The 22864-nt window shown below is 55.1% G+C and overlaps 1 protein-coding gene across 1 annotated transcript in view; it reads left to right on the top strand.

Moving 5' to 3' along the window:
• The window catches only part of EPHB1 (EPH receptor B1), a 309194-nt gene that overhangs the window by 17527 nt on the left and 268803 nt on the right, over nucleotides 1–22864 (top strand). The window contains exon 4 of the mRNA XM_062182316.1: nucleotides 8483–9164. Coding sequence (XP_062038300.1) covers nucleotides 8483–9164 — 682 coding nt within the window. The remainder of the gene's footprint in view (nucleotides 1–8482; nucleotides 9165–22864) is intronic.

Genomic DNA, 22864 nt, shown 5'->3' with positions numbered 1-22864 from the left:
GCTTGCTTATCCATCTCATTCATCAAACCTGGCTCCAGCTGATCCTCCTCTGTTTCTGAGACGCAAATCCCCCCGGGAGGATAAAGGATGTGTGGGTCTGTAGACGGCCATGTCAATGCACCTGTGCATGGAGCCCATGGTGGTGGTTTTGAAGAGGGCACAGTTCATAGAGATCAATGAGGCGTGGCAGTGCACTTCACCCACAGGCACCTTCGCAAACAGCTACACACACTCAGCCAGCAGCCGGGCTGTGGGTGTCCACAGCGGCACGGTCCTCTGAGAAACAGGCCTGTGCGCCTGACTTCTATACTGAGACTTGGCAAACCCAACTCTAAGAGAGGCCCAGGGGTGCTTTCTCATGCATCCAAGTCCTGGTCTGAAGCTGAAGAAGTATTTCCAATGGATGTCATTGTTTTCTTTCTTTGCGCAGCTCAAGGACAGGCGGTCTATTTGCATCAGTAACGGTGCCCTTTCAAAGACTGTCAATGTTCTGGAGGTCACGCGGGACTGATTTGTCTCTTCTCAGGGACAGGCTTGTCTGGTGGCCTGCAGTAAGTCCCCAGCAAAGGACCGGGGCTGGGGAGACAGAGAAGTGAAGCAGCAGATCAGAGCCTCACCCCCAGCTTTCACCTCGCAGCGATATTGAAGGCTGGGGACTGGGAACAGGCAGAGGTGCCCAACCCCGTCCCAGCCTCCTAGGGGCAGGTCCATGGCCGAGGTGGATTTGTATTTGGACTTGTAGGGGCAGAGAGCTTAAGAAGGATTCTTGGGAGAGTCCTTGGAGAGGGGAGAGAAGTCAGTGGGGAAAGGAGACGGAGGGCTGGGTAGAGGAGCTGTGAGGAAATGGGAGACGCAAGCCTTGGTGGTTAATGCTCTGTTGTGAGAAACAAAACCAAGGGAAACAGAGAGGAGCTAGGGGGCAGTCCGACAGGGGGAAGCAAGGGCTTGGCCAGAGGGGAGGTGTATCAGAACTGCAGAGTCTGTGGATTTTTCGGGAGGCATCCAGCTAACAGTTGGGGCGAGGTTGAGTTGGTGATGTACTCCATGGTGACTGAAGCCTTATATGTTGATGGCATCACCCAAGATAAGGAGAGAGATGAAAATGCAGTGCGGATGCAGTCCTGAGAAACCGGTCGCAGATACTACTGAATAGGACGTGTTGCCTCGTGTCAGTGTTGCCACTGGGATGATTCTGTTTGTTGGAATGTGCTCATAAAGCAGTCAAAACACAATTCCCTGTCCTCAAGGAGCTCACAGACTGGTAGCAGAAACCAGAGGCGCAGTCACGGAGCAATTAGAGAATAGTTAAGACCGTGTATTATTGAATGCTAAATTGCGTGGAATAAACTCAATCATGGCTTAAGCATTCAGAAAAATGGTAGCGAAATCTAAGCTGAGCACGTTGTCACGAAGGAAGGAGGCCTGGCATGCTCTTGGAGGGGGCAGCGGGGAGCACTTGGCCCTGCCACGGGTCAGCCATGGGCATCTCTGGGCCTGTTTGCCTGTTAGTCAACACAGGGTCTTGGTCAACATGATCTTCATTGGCTTCCAGCTAGGTCTGTGGCTCTCTGGCTCTGTGTCTTGGAAGAATTCAGTTGGGATGAGGATGGGATAGATTCAGAAGGTCTTTTTTAAGGTTTATTTATTTATTTGAAAGTCAGAGTTCCAGGGGTGGGGAGAAGATTTTCCATCCTCTGGTTCACTCACCAGATGGCTGCAATGGCCTGGCTGGGCCAGAAGCTTCTTCCAGGGTCTCCCGCATGGGTACAGGGTAGCTCAAACACTTGAGCTGTCTTCTGTTGGTTTTCTCAGGCATTCAGCAGGGAGGTAGATTGGAAGTGGAGCGGCTGTGACACAAACCAGAGCCCATATATGTTCTGTGCCAGGATTTTTATCCCCACACCCTTCCAATCCCATGTGTTAATAAATTTTTATTTTTGACCGAAAGTAAGTGTTACAACATGACTTATTATCGTTTTTATTATCATCAGGGATGGTAACCATGTCTTTGTATATGGACAGCCATGTCTGTTTCTTTAACAATGAACAGTTTGTTGGTACCCTTTGCCCATTGTTCTGTTGTATTCCTGATTCTCTTTATGTGGTGAGGAAATTGACATCTTATCTGTGATAAGTTACAAGTAGTTTTTTCACTAAGTTTTCTTTTTCTCTCTCTTTTTTAAAAATAGATTTATTTACTTATTTGAAAGTCAGAGTTGCACAGAGAGAGGAGAGGCAGAGAGAGAGAGAGAGAGGTCTTCCATCCGATGGTTCACTCCCCAATTGGCCACAATAGCCAGGGCTGTGCCGTTCCAAAGCCAGGAGCCAGGACCTTCTTCTGGGGTCTCCCACACAGGTGCAGAGGCCCAAGGACCTGGGCTATCTTCTGCTGCTTTCCCAGGCCATAGCAGAGAGCTGGATCAGAAGTGGAGTAGCCGAGTCTCGAACTGGCCACCCACATGGGATGCTGGTGCCGCAGGCCAGGGCGTTAAGCCACTCCACCACAGCACCGGCCCTTCTTTTTCTTTTTTTACTTTGCTTATGTCTGTTGTTGACATGCCAATTTAAAAACATATTCTACAAAGCTGAGTTTATCATTCTATTCATTTTTTAAAAAAGATTTCTTTGTTCATTTAAAAGGCAGAGTGACAGAGAGGGAGAGGCAGAGTGACAGAGAGAGGGAGAGAGAAAGACGGAGAAAGATCTTCCATCTGTTGGTTCATTCCCCAGATGGCCACAGCAACAGGTGCTGGGCCAGACCGAAGCCAGGAGCCTGGAACTCCATCCAGGTTTCCTGCACGCGTGGAAGGGAACCAACTATTGGATCATCTGCTGCTGCTTTCCCAGGCACATTAGCAGCGAGCTGCATTGGAAGTGCAGCAGCTGGGACTTGAACCTGCACTTGTTTGGGATGCCGGCGCTGCAGGTGATGGCTTAATTCTCTGTGCCAGATGAATCTGTTCATCTCTGGCGTCTGAGTTGCATGTCACAATTAATGTAATAGATTGCCTCCATGGTTTCTTTAATAACTGCTAGGGTTCATCTTTAATGTTTAAATCTTTGACTCACTGGGAGTTTATCCTGGAGTCAGCTGTGACATTGGATGCAGTTACGATTTTGCCAGGGAGCTACCCAGTTATCCCAACAGCTTCTTAGCAATGGTTCACCTTTCCCCATGGATTTGAGCTTTGGCCAGCATTGACCCTGTTGAGGGGACTAGTCGGCTGGTTTCTGGAGGATTTTGCCAGCTGACACTTCTACCCACAGGCTTGGTGCCCTGTCCCCCATTTCTCACCAAGCCTTGACATTTTATCTGTTGGACATTGTGCCAATCTGACAAGCAAATCCTGGGGTTCAGCTGTTGCTCCAATGGGAGGAGATAATTACCGGAAGGAGCCACAGGAAGCAATTTGTCAAATGCCTGGAGGCGGAGCCACGTGGGCCGGCTCTGCAGGAAGCTGACTCTGAGGCTGCCAGCGAGAAGGCATCAGAGGCCCTGGAGCCAACACAGGCTCTGGGTCAGAGAAATGGGAGCAGGAGATGGGGCTGTTCTCGGGAAGCCTACGCCAGGCTGGGAACACTGCCTCTTAGTAAGGACAGAGAGAGGGCGCTGGGAACCAGGACTCCTAGGGGCTGGGGAGCCGGGAGCCTGGCTGGGGAGGCAGGACTGATGCCTGAGGGCATGTCCAAGGGACACATGGCCCTTGGGCCTGGGCTGCTTCCCCCATGCTCTGCTCAGTGAGTCCTGGGGATTCCCCGCCCCTAGAATCTCTTTCCACCTCCACCAGTCTGGCCCAACCCACATGGCCCCCTGCGGAACCACTGCAATGACTTCCGTTGTGCCCCCTCCCCCCCCCCCCCCCCCCCCGAGCACTCGGGCTGTTCCCCCGGCATAGTCGCCTCTGTTCGTCCTCTCAAGGACTCGTCAGATTGAAATCTAGAATTCTGCACCACGCCCGCTCTCCTGCTCGGTCTCGTTCCTGCCGCCTCTCGCGCTCTATGACACCGGCTTGGTGCGTCAGTGGGGCCAGGATGCCTTTTCCCACCACAGGTCCTTGTCCTTGTGCTGTTCAGCGGTCCAGATGCCCTGGCCCCTCCTGCCCGTGGCAGGTGCACTTCTCCTGGCTCAGTTTACCCATCTGCTCCCTTCTCGTCTTGGAGGATCCTCCCCAACACTCTTCTGAGCACCAGGTGCACCCCTTCTCTTTGACTCCCGCAATGTTCCAACCCCTGGGCTGAGCACAGTCCTAGGTCTCTAGTTCTTTTAGTCACCCTTTTCTAATTCCGGTTTCTCTCCCTAGATTACAAGGTTCGCATGGCGGTATCCCCAGTGGCTCAGAGCATGCCCGGCACAGAGCTGGCGTGCGTAAATGTCTCCACTGATGAGTGAGCGAGGTGTAGCTGTAAAGCTCCGAGGCTGATTCCAGGCATCAGAAACTAGTGCTGGCGTGCGTCCCTCCCTGCTGGGAGCGCCATCCGCCCCCGTCTCATCAGCCCGAGTCCTCTTCTCAAGGCCCCCAGCCCGGCGGCCACTTGCTCAGGAGGGAGCCTCCGCCTGGCCGCCGCTGGCCCACTCTGGTCACTGCTTTCTCCCACGCTGGCAGCACCTGCTGGCAGCAGAGGAAGGACAAGGGAGGCTCCAGGATGTCCTCCCCTGTTTTCCTTTCTCTCCTCTCTTTCACCTCCTTCCCTTTGAATAGGCAACTGCATTCCCCCTGATTGGCTTTGCTCGCTCCCTGAGGAGCTGTCAGGGAATCCCTGGGTCTGTAGAATTTTACCAGTGGAGGTCAGCCAGGGTGAGTCCGCATTTTACAGACTGAGGCTCCGAGGGGTTAATGTTGGAAACGATTCCCCGATTCCCCAGGATGGGCCTCCTCCCGCTAATCAGTGTCACCTGCTGAGATAAATGAGTGGAAATCCTCCTGGGGTTTATTTAAAGGCCTGCAGATGGTAGCGGCATCGGGTGCTAAGGTGAACGCACAGGCTGGGCTTCCTGTCCGGCCACCACAGCAGGGCTGCGTTACTCGTGGCTGGAACTGGGACCCGGCTCGAAGTGGGGCCGCACACGCGCTTCACCTGCGCATCTTCTGCCCAGGGTCCCTGCATTTGTAATGGAGACTCGGTGGGAACAACGGAGCTGCTGGGTTTAGACAACTGCAGAACAGCAGCAGGCAGCCACCCCGCCTTCCCTTCCGAAGTCACGTAGGGTCAGCTGGGGAACTGTTTTGGCACAGGCGCAGAGAGGGAGGGCATGCTGAATTTCCAATCTGAAACACTGTCAGCGACGTCTTCTCCCCCAGTAGACTTGCTTTCTGGTCCCCCAAAAAACCAGGCAAGCAGAACGCAACTTTAACAAATGTGTTGAAATAGAACAAAGCACTGTCTGGAAGATGGAAGAAAAAGTGGTCCCTGTACATCTAGAGAATCAATAAGAAATTAAGAAAGGTGCACGGAGGTGTTGACAGTGGGAATTTATGCTCTCCAGGAGCCAAGAAATTGAGATCTGTCTTCCCTGGGGTCCCTGCACTGGGGTCTGGGAGCAGGGGGGGCCTCTTACTCTACAGTACACAGTGCACAGTTCAGGCTATGGGATGCCGGCAGTGTCACCAACACGCCACAGTCTTTGCCGGGTGTGCTGACTCCTGTTCTTACAACAGGGGACCAAGTGATGTGGAAGCACGAAGTGGGGTTCCCGGTTTGGCCTGGAGAGCGTGGGCTGGCAGCTGACCGTCTCCCAGAGCTGCAGTCACTCGGGCACAGGCAAATAGAATGGGGTGGGGGTAGAAGGTGCAGTGTGGGAATGCACTTGGAGGTGGAAACAGAGAGGGGTGTTGGGGAACATGGAAGTCTTGGGTACTGCAGAAGATCAAGCAGAACAGGAGACCACGAGGGACTGGGCGTGGTGGTTGGGGATGGAGTGATAGGTAGGGTGCTGGGTGCTTTGTGTGAGCAGGGCAGACGTTATCTAGGCAGGAATCAGGGTGGCCCGTGTGCCCTTGAACCAGCACAGAGGTCCTGCAAGAAGCTGACTTTGGACTTCAGGCTGGGGAGGGGACAGGCACTCTGGGAATGCTGGCCATCCCGAAGGCCCTGGATGGGTTGCCGCTGAGGTGTGTCGGTGGCAGGGGCCCTGGCAGCAAGGGTGTCATGAGGGAGGTCCCTTCCCAAGTCTGCAGGTGCAGGGCCAGCTCTCCACCGCCCATTGCTCCCCCGCACCCCTGCACTGTACCGTGTTCATAGATGTCCTTTCTTAACGTGGAAGGGCAGCCTTGTCCCTGTCCTCCTGCCTCCACAGGGGTTTACTCCTTGCAAGAAGCAGTTGCAGTGTTTCCCTTGCACTCGTTATTGGCTTTTAGTTCTGCTCCTGAATTGTCGGGTTCGTATGTTGAAGCTCAGTACTGTGCATCACAAGCAGTGAATGCAGTGTTCAATAATGGCTGCGCTGTGATTGCCACTGCTCACTGCTCCTTCTGTTTTCTCTTGTCTCCTTAGGAAGTCTCATTTTTGTGTTCCTTGTTTGTCTTAGGCCGAGCATACCTTTAGCTTTCGTTGCTGGGAAAACCCTCAGTGCTGGGGTCGGGGTCCTGAGCTCCCGGATGTGAGCAGCTGTTTGCTCCGTGCCTGCACTCTCACCTGCACAGGGGAGCAAGAATGGTCTGCCAACTTTCCTTTCTCTGTTTTCTTTCTTTTCTTTTCTGAGATTGATTGACTTGGAAGGCAGAGTTACAGAGAGGAGAGAGAGAGAGAGAGAGAGAGAGAGAGAGATCTCCCATCTGCTGGTTCACTCCCCAAATGGCTTCAACAGTGGGGGCTGGGCCAGGCTGAAGCCAGGAGCCAGGAACCCCATCTGGGTCTCCCACATGGGAGGCAGGGGCCCAAGCACGTGGATCATCTTCTGCTGCCTTCCCAGGCACATTAGCAGGGAGCTGCATTGGAAGTGGAGCAGCTGGGACTTGAACCGGTGCTCATATGGGATGCCAGCCTTGAAGGCCATGGCTTTACCTGCTGTGCCATGACACCAGCCCTGGCGACTCTTCTTTGACCCCTGCCCCAGAGCCTTGTCCACACAGACTTTTCCCCTGCCCCTCACCCCCATCACCTATTTTTGTAACATCTTCTACAAGTTCTCCGGTGAATTTCTGTGGCCATTGCAAATATTTCTTCCAGCTCTTCTCTTAGAGTCACGTGACTCGCAGGGAAGTTCCTAGGGAAATTAAAGGTAGCAGCACCCGGTTTTCAAAGTTGCTGGGAAGACTGAGTGACACCCCTGGAAACTGTGTTCTTCCAGGTCCACAGAGCTGCTAAAAATGGGGGCTCTCTCTTTTCCAGTGTGCATGGGGATTGACTGCCCCACTCCCTAAGTAATGCTCTGCCCCCCAACATTCCCCTCCATCACACCTTTGCTTAAAATTTGCACATAGTGGAGCCTAATTTGCTTCAGGAAGGGTCTCTTATAGCAGCCCACTCACTCACTTTTTTTAAAAAAGATTGATTGATTGATTTGAAAGTCAGAGTTGGAGAGAGAGAGAGAGAGAGAGCGAGAGATCTTTTATCCTCTGGTTCACTCCCCAGTTGGCCACTACAGCTGGAGCTATGCCAATCTGAAGCCAGGAGCCCAGGAGCAAATTCTGGGTCTCCCACGTGGATGCAGGGGTCCCGAGGACTTGGGCCATCTTCTACTACTTTCCCAGGCCATAGCAGAGAGCTGGATTGGAAGTGGAGCAGCCGGGACTTGAACTGGCGTCCATATGGGATGCCGGCACTGCAGGTGGTGGCTTCACTCACTACGCCACAGCTCCGGCGCCTCACTCACTCTCTTACCAGTTTCACAGTCTAGCTCTTTCAAAGAGGGTGAGGTTATCAAACAAAAGTGTGTGAGACTCTAAGTTTGTTGAGAAATTCGGACAAGCTTTACATTCATATTTTGTCCAGAGATAGATATAAAGGAGCTAGAGGTGGACGCTTGGTCCACAGAGTGGCTGTGGAGAGTAGAGGCTGGGGCAGGAGGAAGAAGTCTCTCCATCATCCCTCCATCCTGCTGACTGCTGCAGATCGTCCCCATGGAGGCCGGGAGCCCGGTCACAGCATGAGAGCAGGGTGCTAGATTAAGGTGGGGTGGGGGCCCTCCAGGGGGAGTCTGTGGTATCTGGGGATGAGCTGCAGAGACATCACCAAGTCTGCAGATCGTCCCCATGGAGGCCGGGAGCCCGGTCACAGCATGAGAGCAGGGTGCTAGATTAAGGTGGGGTGGGGGCCCTCCAGGGGGAAGTCTGTGGTATCTGGGGATGAGCTGCAGAGACGTCACTAAGTCAGCATGTGCCCATGACACCAGCTTGGGGTTGGAGGCGTTCGTTTCTCGAGCCCAGCAGCCGGACTGCTGAGGGCTCGGGCCCCTCCCCGCCCCAGGAGCCTTGGCTGCCTTGCTTCCTCCTGTCTTCTCACTCTCTGCTTTGTGTCTTTGTCTGTGGCCGGCTTGGTGCAGTGGGAAGAAGTCAGTGGCTACGATGAGAACCTGAACACCATCCGCACGTACCAGGTGTGCAACGTCTTCGAGCCCAACCAGAACAACTGGCTGCTCACCACGTTCATCGACCGGCGCGGGGCCCACCGCATCTACGCCGAGATGCGCTTCACCGTGAGAGACTGCAGCAGCCTGCCCAACGTCCCCGGCTCCTGCAAGGAGACCTTCAACTTGTACTACTACGAGACTGACTCGGTCATCGCCACCAAGAAGTCGGCCTTCTGGTCCGAAGCCCCCTACCTCAAAGTGGACACCATCGCTGCGGACGAGAGCTTCTCCCAGGTGGACTTCGGGGGAAGGCTGATGAAAGTGAACACAGAAGTCAGGAGCTTTGGGCCGCTCACGAGGAACGGCTTTTACCTCGCGTTCCAGGATTACGGGGCCTGCATGTCTCTCCTTTCCGTCCGGGTCTTCTTCAAAAAGTGCCCCAGCATCGTGCAAAATTTCGCGGTGTTCCCAGAGACCATGACGGGGGCGGAGAGCACATCCCTGGTGATTGCCCGGGGTACGTGCATCCCCAATGCAGAGGAAGTGGACGTGCCCATCAAACTCTACTGCAACGGCGACGGGGAGTGGATGGTGCCCATTGGGCGCTGCACCTGCAAGGCTGGCTATGAGCCGGAGAACAGCGTGGCCTGCAAGGGTAAGCTCCCGGGGGCCTCTTAGGGCCTCGGCCTCCTGCCCACCTTGGGCAGAGCCCAGCCCGCAAGGTTTCCCTACCTCCAGCTCTGGGACCTCCAGGAACAGAAGGAGCCTAGGGGCTTAGGGGAAAGCCCTGCAGAACTGGCTGTTCTCAGTGCTAGGCCTACTGATTTTCCCATTGTGTCCAATCAGACTGTCCTTATTCATGCAGAGAGGAAGAGATGGGGAGAATTACAGATAGTGGAAGATAACTGAATAACCACATGGTTATATTTAGTTTGGGGGCACAAACATATTCTCTCTCTCTCTCACACACACACACACACACCCCTACATCCTACATCTAACCCCAAGCTCTGGGACATGGAGAATTTGGGTTGTCATGGACAATTCACTCAAGGGTAATTGAGAAGTGACTGAATTTAGAAAATATTTTAGTTCATTTCAGTCCAGATCCCACAGCACTCAGCTTGCTGCTGAGCCCATGGAGCTCATTAACTCAAAGCCCTCTGCTTGGCTGTCTTTCTCCAGGGGCTCAGTGCCAAGGCCTGGAAGGAGATGAAGCTGTTGGAGGGGGAGAGGGTGGGTCCTGTCTTGTGTTGTCTTTTGCTTCTGAGTGATGGGAACTTTGCAGGGTGAGGGTATCAGGACACGGTGTGTGTCCCCTCGGCTCCCCTGGGCCCTAGAGACCCCGGGTGCACTGTGTGGCAATGGATGTGCTGACCTGGCTGTAGGCTCAGCTTGCCGTGGGGGTGGACAGAAGGGTACAGAGGCCCTAGAACTTGCGTCTTGCCTAAGTCACGGAAGTTGAACACGCGAGTCTAGGATTGGGGAAGCGGAGACTGGTTTTCCTTCCTTATTGGATTTTGCTTGTGACCTCCTTTTAGAGGACATTTTCTCCATAGACTCCAGGAATCATCCCCTCGACCCTGACATATCACGGGGGTGGTCCAGGCCCTTGGAGTTGGGGCCTGTATCATCTCCTCCTCCACCATGAGCTTCCTGCTCTCTGTTGTCTCTGCTGCGTGCCAGGCCAGTTGGTTGCCTGTTTAGCCCCCACCTCACCATGCTCCCCAAATGCCTGCAGGAGATGTGCCCGCCCGGGACTGTTAGTGCCCATGGACTTTGCAATGCTATGCACTCAGCAAATTGCCTGGGCCGGGCACTCACGCGGCCTCTCTGAGGCCTGCCGAGACACAGCTGGGCCTTTGTGTGCTTATTGGATTTCTTGGTTATGGTACCGTGATGGATGGTGTGGAAAGAGGGGAGAGAGCCCCACATTCAGGGATGAATCAATGGAGACAGTTTTAAAACCGGCTGGCCTGGTCCCACAGTGCTCCTCTTTGTCCCTTTGGTTGCAGGGGGAGAGGGGGCAGGTGGGGGTGTCCTCTTTGGTGTTGATCGGGGTCTGAGTGGGGACCAGGGCACCAGGCTGAGTTCTTAAAGGGGCAGGTACAACGGCTGCCAGGCATGCTCGCCACAGCGCAGAGGCGATTTCCCTGGGCTTCAAAGGGCTGCCACGCTGCACTTGCTGGCTGGGGCCCTCTCGTTTTTCTCATTATTTCCTGAGCAAAACGGCAGGAACCGGAGCAGGCATTGATTGGTTCTGATTTAATTGGGACTCTGGGAACAGGCTCTCGTTTCCTTGGGCTAATTGGAGCTTTTCTGTTTTGGTGGTTGTGGGGGTGGGGGGGTCGGTTCTGCTGCTGTCCATGCTGCTTGTCAGTCGCCTCCTGCCATCGTCCCGGGAGGGCCCATGGGGACAAATATGCAAATCCAAGTGGTTTCTTAGCCTTCTCGGAACCCTGCCGCAACCCCGTCCTGAGATCTCCGATCTTGAGCTGTTGTGATCCTACCTGCCTTGACTTCACAAACTGCTGATGGCACACCCACTGAGAGGTGGAGGAAACGGACACCCAGGGCCCCGTCACTTGGCCAACTCAGGGCTGCCACATGTTGGTGGCATTTCAGAGTACAGTTGGGTGGCTTCAGGGCTCCTGTGCTCAGTAACCTAGTGGAGGGGGCTGGGGAGCTGCTCTTTCCTCCTGTCTCACGAACAGGTAAGCTGCACCCCTGCGCGCTTCAGCCTTAACTCTGTGGCTCTGCCTGAGCCAGACCTCCCTGCCCAGGGCCCCAGGGCCTGGCCTCAGGCATGCGTGGCTGTCTTGGTGGGAGTGGGCAGTGCATGTGGAGGGACTTGTGACCGGTCCCCATGGTGGATCTCCAAGGGAAAGTCCTCCATCCATGTGGGCCACTGTACTGTGCTGCCACAGGTGGGCACAGTGCCCCTTCGCAGTAGTGCTGGGGTGGCCTCCCTGGTGCGAGCAGTCCTCACGAGGCCAGCCACAGGGAGCATGGTGAATGGCAGGCAGTTACGGGTGAGAAGCAGCGAGCCTCCAACAGCCATTGTCACCCAGCCCAGCCCTGAACACCCAGGCTGGCACGCGTGGCCAGGCTGTGGTTCACACAGTTGTGTGGTCTGCTGCTGTGTCTTTTGTGGCTGTTTGGATCTGGGACTTGCCTGATGTCTCTGTACATGGTGGCAGGAGCCTAGATGCTTCTAAGTACAGCTCTTTGCTGGAAGGAGGGGGTTTCAGGGCGGGCAAGGAGCCCTGTCTTCCTGGCGGTCGCTTCGCCTCTGTGAACCTCTCTCTGTGAAGGCTGTGACGGCCAGGCGCTCAGCAGAGGCACCTGGAGACCAATTAGGCAGGCCAGCAGGGTGAGCGTTATCCTGGCCTAGAGCTGTTCCTGTCATGGGGAGGGAGGCTGGAGAGAAGAGGGCCCGGGAGGTGGGGCAGGAAGCCGTGGAGAGATACTTGTGCATCAGCAGGTGCAGTGGGCGGCTCACATACTTTCTGGAGGGTTCCATGGCTCGAGGCCTCCTTCCGACTCCTCCTCTCCATGTACACAGACTGGACCTGCCAGGAAGAGTCACAGCGCTGCCCCACAGCTCTCAGTAGCCCTCTGATTCTAAGCATTCGTCGCAAGACAATGGCCCAACCACCCCCACTGCCACCACTTTGTCTCCCCTCCCCCACTTCCCTGCTCAGCTTGGTGGCTAAGTCAGCTCTGTGTGTGTGAGCTCAGTGCTGGGGAGGTCCAGGGCAGGCACTACTGGGCAAGCTCTGTTGGTGCTGCCGAGCTGCAAATACTGCCCGAGCCGAGGGTGGGCCGCGGGCAAGAGGAAGGGGCTGGGACTGACATAGGATAGGAGGAATCCAGCCGAGGTGGGTTCTTTGTCTATCTGTTGTAGACTCAGGGGTGCAGTGTCCCAAGAGGGTGCCTCTGGCGGCTCTGGGCACCAGATCCTGGCTGGAGCAGCATCTCTGTGCGACTTAGACCTCGGCTACTCCTGAGTGCTCCCTGAGGGCCTGGCTTACCCTCCTGGGATAAGTTCCGCGAAGCTTGCAGGTGCAGCCCCATGTGTTTACCTCTTCAGCCATGGTGGGGACTCCGGAAGTGACAACGCTATACCTGATTCTTCCCTGCTCCTGCCCTTGACCCTGCCCTTGGCTGGCCTGGGCCACCACTGCAGGCAGCACCACTGACACACGCTGTCCAGATCTTTTGTGAAGGCTGTGCAGGCGGTCCCTGGGGAGGCTGGACAGAGGACATGGTGTGCCACATGCTGGGGAACCCAAAGAAGGTTCTGGGCAGGGGAGAGGGGCGCAGGGAGTGGAAGGAGGAAGGAGGACTATTGTGGGAAGCAGAGAAGAGCAAGCCACCACCCTCTGGCTGACTCAGAGCGCCGGGGTTGCCGCTGCTGGCCACAGGGCCGTGGTCAAACTGCACATCTCCTGTTGCCCTGCTCAAGCCTGCAAATCAGGCTGGGGCTGCGGATGGGAGCCCCTTAACTGGGAAGCCACGTGGCTTTGCCGGAGGGCTCTAAAGTCAGCCACAGCCATTCCCACTGTGGATGCTGGCAGAGGCTTCGCAGCTAAACCTGCAGAAGGACCGTTCTCGGCGCACCTGCCTCCCTGTCTGGAGTCTGCCGGGCTGCCCACCTGTGTCAAAGCCCATATGCTAGGGCTGGGGGCTCCGCTGCCTGGCCTTGGACGCGTCCGTGCATCTCCCAAGAGGTCTTCTCTGCCTCTTCACGCTTCTCTCCCCGCTCCAAGTGGGGACTTTTTTCCTTGGTAATTTCCTACCTACATGTAAATTCCTTCATGCCTGGAAACCCAAGGGACGTTCTGAACCTTTCAACAGTTTTGGTGCCTTTGTCAACTCGAGCAGCTGAGATGAGCCACTTTATGAGCCTGGGGGGAGTTGAGCCGAAAAAAAATCCGCAGGATTGTAAGGTGGAGAAAAATGTGTCTAATCTAGCTGCTCTTGAAAAAAGGACCATTCCAGGGCCTGTTTCCATCTCCCTGAGGATCGCCGGTCCCAGCTCTGGGCCTGCACCTGCCTCCTCTTCCCAAGCGCTGAGACAGAAGACGGGCAGCTCAAGGGAGCGTGCTTGAGCATGCTTGTGGGTGTGAGCATGTATGTGCGTGTGTGTGCACATGTGTGCATGTGCGTGTGTGCATGTGTGTGTGTGTTCCTGTGTGTTTTAGGCCACTGTGCTGGCCACATTCAGCAGCACCGAGAAGCCCTGTTGTCCTCCATGGCCATCAGCAGCTGGCTGGTGAGTGGGAGGAAAGCCACAGCCCAGATGGCTTCCCCTGAGGCCCCAGGGAGACCAGCTCGGTGGAGGGCCCAGGGAGGCCAGGGTCATTAACACTGCAGCCCTGTAAGATGAGCTTCATAATAGGATTTCCCAACAGGCTACTTCATCTGGAAACCTCTCGGGCTTCCTCTGCTTCCTGCAGTGGCCCTGCCCAGCGCCCTCCGGAGAGGAATCAGATGTAATTGGCTGGGTGTAATGGGCTGTGACGCCGGCATGAGCAACAAGAGGCTCAGCTGGAAGGACGCCCCGTGCAGCCTGACGCTGGCGAGCCATGCTCTGCAGGTGGCAGGGGGTGGCCAGGGGAGCTCTGGGGTCCGCATCCATCTGTGCTTTGTAGAGCCTTTGAAAGATGAAGGTAGAAACACTCACGTTCCACTGCTGTTAGCCCTCCTGGGTCAGTGCTAGGGGTCTGAGGATGGCTGGGCAACGGTGCATGTGTGAGAGCTGCCTGAGGCGGAAGCCCACAGTTCACTTTGAAAGTCACCCATAGCTTGGTAAATCTCTGTAGTTAGGAGCGATGACTTGGGTCTGGCACTGTGATAAAGTGGGTTAAAACCCTGGCCTGCAGTGCCAGCATCCCATATGGGCGCTGGTTCGAGTCCTGGCTGCTCCACTTCTGCTCCAGCTCCCTGCCAATGCTCCTAGGAAAGCAGTGGGAGATGGCCCCGGTCCTTGGGCCCTTGTACACACGTGGGAGGCTCCTGGCTTTGGATTAGCACAGCTCTGACCATTGTGGCCAACTGGGGAGTGAACCAGTGGACGGAAGATGGTAGGGAAAGCACTGTTGGGCCAGGTGTCTAGTAGTGGCCCTGATGTCACGGTGTACTTGGCCATCACCTGTGGGAGAAGACTTCTGGGGTGTGAAACTCCCAAGTGAATGGAGGGGAAGGTCCCCGCACACCCCCAGTTGTTCCCATTGACTCATTTTTCCACGGAGAGGGCATTTCTGGGCAGCAGTCTAGAAAGCCACAGCTAGTTGATGTCAGAGGCAGAATTCAAACTCGGGTGTGAGGAGGCCACTGTTGCCCTCTGCTTCCAAGGTTGAGCTCTGTTGAACCATTCTTACAAGCACGGCAGGTGTTTTCAAGCACATCACCTCTCTCCCCACCAGTACTCTCTATGAGTCAGTGCTGCCCCTCATTGTTCCTGGGGTCCTGGCAGTTCCCTGGAGCTGTGCTCTGGGGATCCTATGATTCTGGGAGAGAGAAGGCGGGCAGCTCGTTAACCCTGAGCGCCAGTCCAGGGCTCCACGTTGGCGGGTCACCGTCTTCCCGTTGTCCTCCTTGGGGGTAGCAGCGTTCCCCTGGAGAGCTCCAGCGCGCTAACCTGCTTGTGAGCCGTCTAGATACTGCTCAGCGTTGGGAGGGCCAGCCCAGCCTTGCGGAGCACAAGGCTTTGTGCTTACAGAACAGGGCAGAGGGCAGGGGCGAGGCCTGGCTGCGGCTCTCTGGTTGGCGTCCAGGACTCCAGGCCAGGCCCTCACGGGCTGGATTGCAGCTCAGTCATACCTGTGATCAGACTTCTCTGTCTTAGTCTGTTTGTGCCTTGGTCTCAGAACACCACAGCCTGAGTATTCTATAAAGAGCAGAAATTAATTTCTCAGTTCTCAAGGTTGCCGAGTCCAAGGTCAAGGCTCCTACATGTTTAGAGCAAGCTGGAGGTTCAGCCTGCAGGAAGCACCTCTCTCTCTTTCTCTCTTCTCTCTCGCTTTCTCATATTTATTTTTTTGAAAGGCAGAGTTACAGAGACAGAAGGAGATAGAGAGAGATATCGCCCATCTGCTAGTTCACTTCCCAAATGACTGCAACAGCCAGGGCTGAGTCGGGCCAGAGTCAGGACTGGCACTCACATGGGAACTGGTGTCACAGGTAGCGGCTGCAGGTGGAGAGGGGATGCATCTCAAACACTGGGGAGGCACCTTATGTGGCCTGCAGGGCATTGGTGGGGGCATTGAGAGGAGGGCAGCTTGCTCTGCCTTTAGCTGTCCTGTCTATACTCTCCTTGCAGGCTAGGCCAAGGACTTGAGTGCCAGTCATCTGACAAGGCAATGGAGCCCCTCCTCCCCACTTGATTTCAAGGACAGTTAACAATGCAGGCGAGGTCCTGCAGAGCGCCTTGGGGTTGGTGGAAATTCGAGGACAGCAGGGGCCAACTGTAGCCTTAACAAGGCTGTTCACTGAGGGTAAGACCTAGTCCACTGGGAGCGATGGATGAAGAAATGGGCCTTTCGGTTTCTGGCTTTGTCCCTGGCCTCTGTCTGGGGTAGCCCACTGATTCTGGGGGACTCTGCAGCAGGTGCAGTAGTGGGCAGGACTGGCCGGACTTGGGCTCAGGCTGTGACCTCTCGGGTTGTGCTCTGGTCATCTCCTTGAAGGCCCTGGCATTTCTGGCCTTTGCAGTCCTCCCTCCAGTTGGAGTCCATTCCTGAGGTTATGTGAGCGGGGTGGTCCCTGTGTCCACTCTTTCTGTAGCTACTGTAGTCATCTCTTTGGTGATACTATAGGAAAATACCTGAGTCAAGCTGCATACGAAAGAAAGAGGTTTAACAGTTTTGGAGGTTCAAGGGTGTGATACCAGCATTGCCTGAGCTCTGGGGAGGGCCCTCTCGCCTGTGCCACATCATGGGAGGTGGCAGGAGATACCACAGGAAGCCAGAGAGCCTGGGGTCCGTTATCCCTCATGGCCTAGGGACCTGTCATGGATGCATGGATGCTGTCTTTTGAAGGCCCAGCACCTCCCTCCCCCTCCCCCACACGGAGGACCATGACTCTGACACAGGAATGTTTACAGGGCAGACAGCACCACACCGTAGCAGACACCGGTTGGGCATCTTTGTACCTGCGTTCTCACATTCAGCTACTTGCTGCCGACGAACTTGCCGCATTCTTGGCTCTTAGAACGTGTGCTTGCAGTGTGCAGAGGATGCCGGGGCCACACGTGGCTCGGTGGCTCCGGAGAATGTCTCGGAACCTGACCCCTCCCACTTAGATAAAGTCTCCTAAGACAGCCGCACAGCCTGCCAGGTGACTGAATTTGCTCTGGCCCGGGAGTTTGCAGCCTGCTCTGTGACAGCTCCAGCGCTGGGACGTTCATCCTCCCCAAGGCAGCCTGGTTCATCTCTGAGCCTTTTTCCCCTAGGGTGGAACTTCTGCGCACATCGCTTCTCCTGCAATTAACCCTTTTTTGGTTAACTGTTCTTAAATCGCTTTGATCAGGTAGTGCACCTGAAAGGTGACTGCGTTGCACGCTGGTCCTCACCTGCGGCTCTCCCTGTAGGAGGTTCTGACGGTCTCTCGGAGGGAGGCTCTATGCACTTGCACACTCACACTGCAAATGCGTGTTTTCCCACCTGCACAGTCAAACCACGGTGGGTTTTGCCCTGTTTCCCTATCTGTTTTTTCACTGAACAGTGAAGGTCAAGGACAGTTTGGTTGATTACGTGCAGTCCGCCTCGGTCTTTGCAGTGACTGTTGTTATTAAGATATGGATACACTTTATTTATTATATGCATTTAGCTTGTTTCCCGTCTCCTGCCATTTTTGAACAATGCTGCCAAATATGTCTGTGCATTCATCTTTGCATTTACCTATGCGTGTATCTGTGAGAGAAATTCATTAATTAACATATTCAATGAGTATGTATTAGGTTTATTTATTTATTGAGGATTTATTTTTATTTTATTTGAAAGGCAGAGTTACAGGGAGAGGAGGAGACACACACACACACACAGGGACAGAGAGACAGAGAGAGAGGCAGAGAGAGAGAGAGGTCTTCCATCTGCTGGTTCACTCCCCGAATGGCTGCAACAGCTAGGGCTGGGACACGCTAAAGCCAAGAGCCCGAAGCTTATTCCAGGTCTCCCACTTGGGTGCGAGCACTTGGACCATTTTCTGCTGCTCTCCCAGGTGCATTAGCAAGGAACTGGATCAGAAGTGGAGCAGCCGGGTCTCACGCCAACACCTCGGGCAGTGGCTTCACCCATTACGCCACAGGGCCGGCACCATAGTGAATATTCATTGCGGTGTTTCCGTGTGTGTGCTTTTCTAAGAGCTAAAGATGCAGCGAATTCTCAGAAGTACAAGTGCTGATCAGAGTGCGTATACTCGTCATTTTGATACATGGTCCCAAACTGTCTTCCCCAAAAAGGCGTTTTCCACTGGTGTTTTGCTCCCACCAGCAGCGTCTGAGAGAGTTCCTGTGGCTGCTCCTGTGCCGGCATGATAACATGTCAATCATTTTTATCTGCTCATCTGACAGGTGAGATGCGGTGTCCCAGCCTGGCTTCCGTGTGCATCCGTCTTGCTGGGAGGGCTGTCAGACCCTGCCAAGCTCCAGGAATCGCCCTGTCCAGGAGCCGAGACTCCAGCTTTGCTACGGGGTGTGGCACGAGCTTGGTGGCTTTGTCGCTGGAGTCCTTTTGCAGTCCCCTCCCCTCTGCCTTGCCCTAGTCATGGTGTTTTGCAGACAGGTGCTCCAGTGAAATGTGTGCCAGTGACCAGGACAAGTGCAGGTGCCAGATGTGGGAGGACCACACCTGGGTCCTCCAGGCCCAGGCTCGGGCCAGCTAAGCCCACCTGGTTGGCTGGGAAACACACTTGCCCTTCCCATGCTTCCCCTCCCGCCCCGGGGGCCGGCTGGTGTGTCTCTAGGCTCTCAGCCTCTGCCCCAGCCCTTCCTTTCACTCTCCCAGCTTGCCTCGGGGCCTCTATCCTCAGCTCACCCTGGTGAGCCCCTGCAGCGACCCCTTCGTCGCCTCCTGCCGCTTCATGCCTGCAGCGCCAGTCCACCCACACCACACCTGTCACCCTTCCCCAGGTCACCCCCTCCCTGGCCAGGTGTCTAGCCTCAGGCTGGTGCACACAGCTCGCCACTCTGTAGAAGCAGGTGTTTCATTTTGGCTTTTGTCCCCCAGCTCCAGACAGCTCTTTCTCCCTGCTTACAGGCCCCCTTCTCTTACCCTCCCTCTGCCCTCCCTGTCCTCCCCCCGCCCCTCCCTCAGGTCGATATAGTCACTTAAACAGTGAGTCAGTATAAGGAGCAATAACAAATTAAAAGCCTGGCATGTAGACATGGCAGAAAGCAGTAAGGAGAAGATGCAAAGGGCTAGTGCGAGAAGCATGCTGGCTCGCTGTGTTTCCCTGGGCCCGGATTGCAGCTTCTCCATGCTTCAGCACTGCCCGTGCTGCCCGCCCAGGTCCTGCTGATGGTTTCCCTTTAGGTGCTGAGCTCACCTTTCCAGATGGGCTTCCGTGGTGTGTTGAAATGCTAATTCCTCGTAGCCACCATTTGTATTTATTCATTTATTTTATTTGACAGGCAGAGAGAGAGAGATTTTTCCATTCTCTTGTTTACTCTCCAAATGCCTGCAACAGCTAAGGCTGGGCCAGACTGAAGCCAGGAGCCTGGAACACAATCTGGATTTCTCACATGGGTGGCAGAGACCCCAGCACCCGAGCCATCACCTGCTGCCTCCCAGGGTGTGCAAGAGCAGGAAGCTGGGTTGGAAGCAGAGCAGAAACTTGAACCTGGGTACTCCGACATGGGATGCAGGAGTCCCGAGTGATGTCTTACCCGCTGCACCGAATGCCCCGTTTATGACCCACTCACTCTGTACCTGGTACACGGCCACATTCCCTCTCTGGGTTGCCTGCCAAATCCTCACAGCACCCGTGACATCCGTGTGCCTTGCGTTCTCACTTTCCAGAGGAAGCTGCTGAGACACAGGAGACTAAGTAGCTTCCCCAAGGTCATGGGGACTCTGCTGGGACCCTGTTCTCCACGCCCCTCCAGGGTTCCCTTCTGGGCAGATTTGTGGTTTGTGATGGGGCTTGGCTTCAGAGTCCCATTTGGACTGAGGTATAAGCCTTTGCTTAAGTGCTCAGGGAGGGCATCAGCATCTGGGGACTTCACGGGTCGTGTTGATGGCTAACAGGCTGCGGGTGAAGCGGGAGGTCTGTGGATGAACCTGTCCACTCTCCCAGCACCTGCCACCTGTCATCACGCACAGCTCCTGCACTCGTGCCCCCGCTCTGAGCTCCAGGACTGATGCATCCCTGCTGCCTGCCCTGTGCCATCTGTCACCTGAAAACCAAACCGAACCGGAAGGAGGCGGAGAGCTGGGGAGGGGGACGGCGTGGCGTGGGGCGTGAATGAGGAGACATCCCAGCTGCGGTGGGAAGGGGGAGCATGGGAGAAGCCAGGCGGCCACCGAGCCCAAGGCACGCACTTGTGGAGGTGAGGATGGCAGACCCAGATGGCGGCAGGACCAGGATGACAGAGGCCTCGCCTATGTGTTGTCCAATAGAGTGACACGTTGTGCACAAACAAACAGAAGAGCCCCAAGCCGTGCGTTAGGAAGCTCTTTCCCTAGGAGTTGGTGACAGTGCCTCCGTTTGACAGAGGACATAAGGTCAGTGCGACGTGTGCATTTCAAGTGGAAAATGACAATCTGCTCGTTGCAGAAGATGGAGAGGGCTTCTCATTGAAACTGTATGGAACATGCAAGAACTCTGCCAAAGCGTGAACTTGGCAAAAGCTCGCCTGTTGTGGGAACTGGGCGATCGCAGGGCTTCCATTTGCTTTCCATTTGTGTCTGTCACACACAGCCCCACATCCGTCTCAGCGTGCAGGCGCCTGTGACGTGGGCTTTTCTTGTTCTCGCTCCCTCTCTTTGTCTTCCCCCCTGAATCTTGGGGCACCCTGGCTTCCCCCTTCTTTTCCTCCTATGCGCTTGTGTGTCTTCTCTCTGGACTGGAGTTGAAAGGAGAAAGAAGAGAAAGGCATCTCATTGGTAGAATTTTAATAAGTGGATGGCTATTTCCATTCATGATTTTTTTTTCCCTCTAGGAAGCCATCTAGATGCAAATGGCAGTGAAAAATGAATTGTTTCCTGTGTTAAAACACAGGAAATCAGTGTTTGTCATTGAAATCCATTGTAAATATTATGAGTGATATTGTCATCAAGATTGTTAATATGTAACCACGCGTTCTGATCATAAGATCATTCATTAACAAGTACAGTAGCTTGTTCTCTCCAAGTGTCTGTCGGAAACTCCGCTTCTCCCTCTCATTTATTTTTCTGGAGCCCTCTTTCCTTCCTGCATTGTCTTCCACCCCATTCTTAATGACCCTGGGCTTACAAAAATTTTCTTCATGCTCTTTTTTCTTCTAGCATATTTTCTTTCTTTTTATTTAATTGAAAGGCAGAGAGACTGAGAGAGATCTCCCGTCTCTAGCTCACTCCCTAAAATGCCCACAATAGCCAAGGCTGGGCCTGGCTGAAGCCAGGAGCTGGGAGCTCCATCCAGGTCTCCCATGCGGGTGGCAGGGCCCCAGCCACTTGAGGCATCAGCTGCTGCCTCCTGGGGGTGTGCATTAGGAAACTGGAATTGGGAGTAGGACTGGGAGCGGAACCCAGGCCTTCCAGTATGGGAGCCAGGCAACTTAACGGGCCAGCCGCTTGCCCGTAACACATTTTACATCCTGCACTCCAGCTGCAAGTTGAGAACCTGCAACCCAAGCTGTTCGTTGTTGACCTTGACGTTCCCAGTCAGGGGCACTGATTCACGGGTGCAGGTCTGCAGAGCCCCCTGCCCTTATGGGTATCTCTGCTCACTCACGTTAGAATCCCCCCTAGGGGCAGGTGATCCAGGAGAGCGTTGTGTCTCTGGGCATTGGTCCGTCCACTCGCCCTCTCCCTGACCCTCATCGTGGCCTGCTGGCTCCCGCTTCGTGTGCACCTGTAGAGCCTGAGTGTGAGTTCAGGCAGTTCAGGCAGTGCGGCAGCCCCTGCCTCTTCCCCAGGGCTTTCTGCAGCTTTGGGGGCTACCAATGTGCAGAGAGCTGACAGCACCCGTGCACAAGCCATGGACACTGGCTGGGGTGCACGCACACACACACACACACAGTTCTTCCTGATCCGGGCAGGGTGGTGTCAGGGGGCCCATCCCCGGACACCCCACAGGTTGGCGGCCTCTGCTCCCATGGGGACCAGCTCTCTTGGGACCGTTGGTTCATGGTCGGCCTCCTTCCCTGCCCACCGCTGCTCGCTGGCCACAAAGGGCTCTGTCGACAGACATCCTGTGCTGTTTGCCAACACGGCCTGCCGGGCGCACACAGAGGGGCGAGGGAGAGGCCATCTGCTCTCTCCTTTCACACAGACCTTTGCTTTCTCCCTTTCGCTCCTTGCCTCACTCTGTCTTTGAACATGCATACAAAAATGAAAAAAAAAGCAGTTGCTAATTAGAGCCCGAGAATGCCAGTGAGCCTGGAGGAGGGGCACAGCCCCGCGGCCAGCGCCCCTGTAACAAGTCAGCCAGGGAGAAGGGGACGAGGGGGGGCCCTGGAAGGGCCGGGGAGGCATATTTTGACAAAATAAGCAACAAAGCCCCCTGCCTCCCCACTTCTTCAGAATGGCAGCCAGGGCCTTTGTCTTCACTGCCCGTCTCGAGCGCAGAGGAAACCAGAAGTGACAGAGCGTTTCTTGTGCATCCCAGGGCGGCCTCCACCTACCCTGGCTCTTCTGGTCTTTGTGCACGCCCTCAATGGCCCAAATACAATGGGCCCTGTCTGGGGGACAGCTAAGTGTATCCTCTTCCTAACAATCTTTGTCCTGACTGACAGAGAGGGGGCCCCTCTTCCCAGGCAAGCCCTGGCTTCCCCATGCACATGAGCCTCCCCCTGCAGGAGCAGTCGAGGGACCAGTGAGTCTGGCTTGGAAAACACGGCCTGACACATCAAAACTTTCTTTCAGGGTTTTTTGTTTTCCATTCGATGCTGCTGGTTCTTTTCCCACATGTGCCCCTTGCCATTACTCTGGCCGGGAGCAGCCATGATGTGTGGAGCCCAAGGGCTCGCTGCCTATGTGTGGCTGGGGACATTAGGACAGGGCCCTGCACTGACCTTATTCTTGCTCACAGAAGGTTCTGGAAGCACCTGCATTGCGAGGCTCACTCTGAGGGTCATCTTTTTGGAGGAGGGGCTGTGCCTCTGGGAGGGTTGGCTTTCCCAGAGATGCATGTTTTTCCTGGTATAAG

Source organism: Lepus europaeus, chromosome 2 (genome assembly GCF_033115175.1).
Source record: "Lepus europaeus isolate LE1 chromosome 2, mLepTim1.pri, whole genome shotgun sequence".
In the NCBI taxonomy this organism is placed as follows: domain Eukaryota; kingdom Metazoa; phylum Chordata; class Mammalia; order Lagomorpha; family Leporidae; genus Lepus; species Lepus europaeus.
Note: the sequence above shows the minus strand (reverse complement) of the source record. Positions and strands in the feature narration are given on the sequence as shown.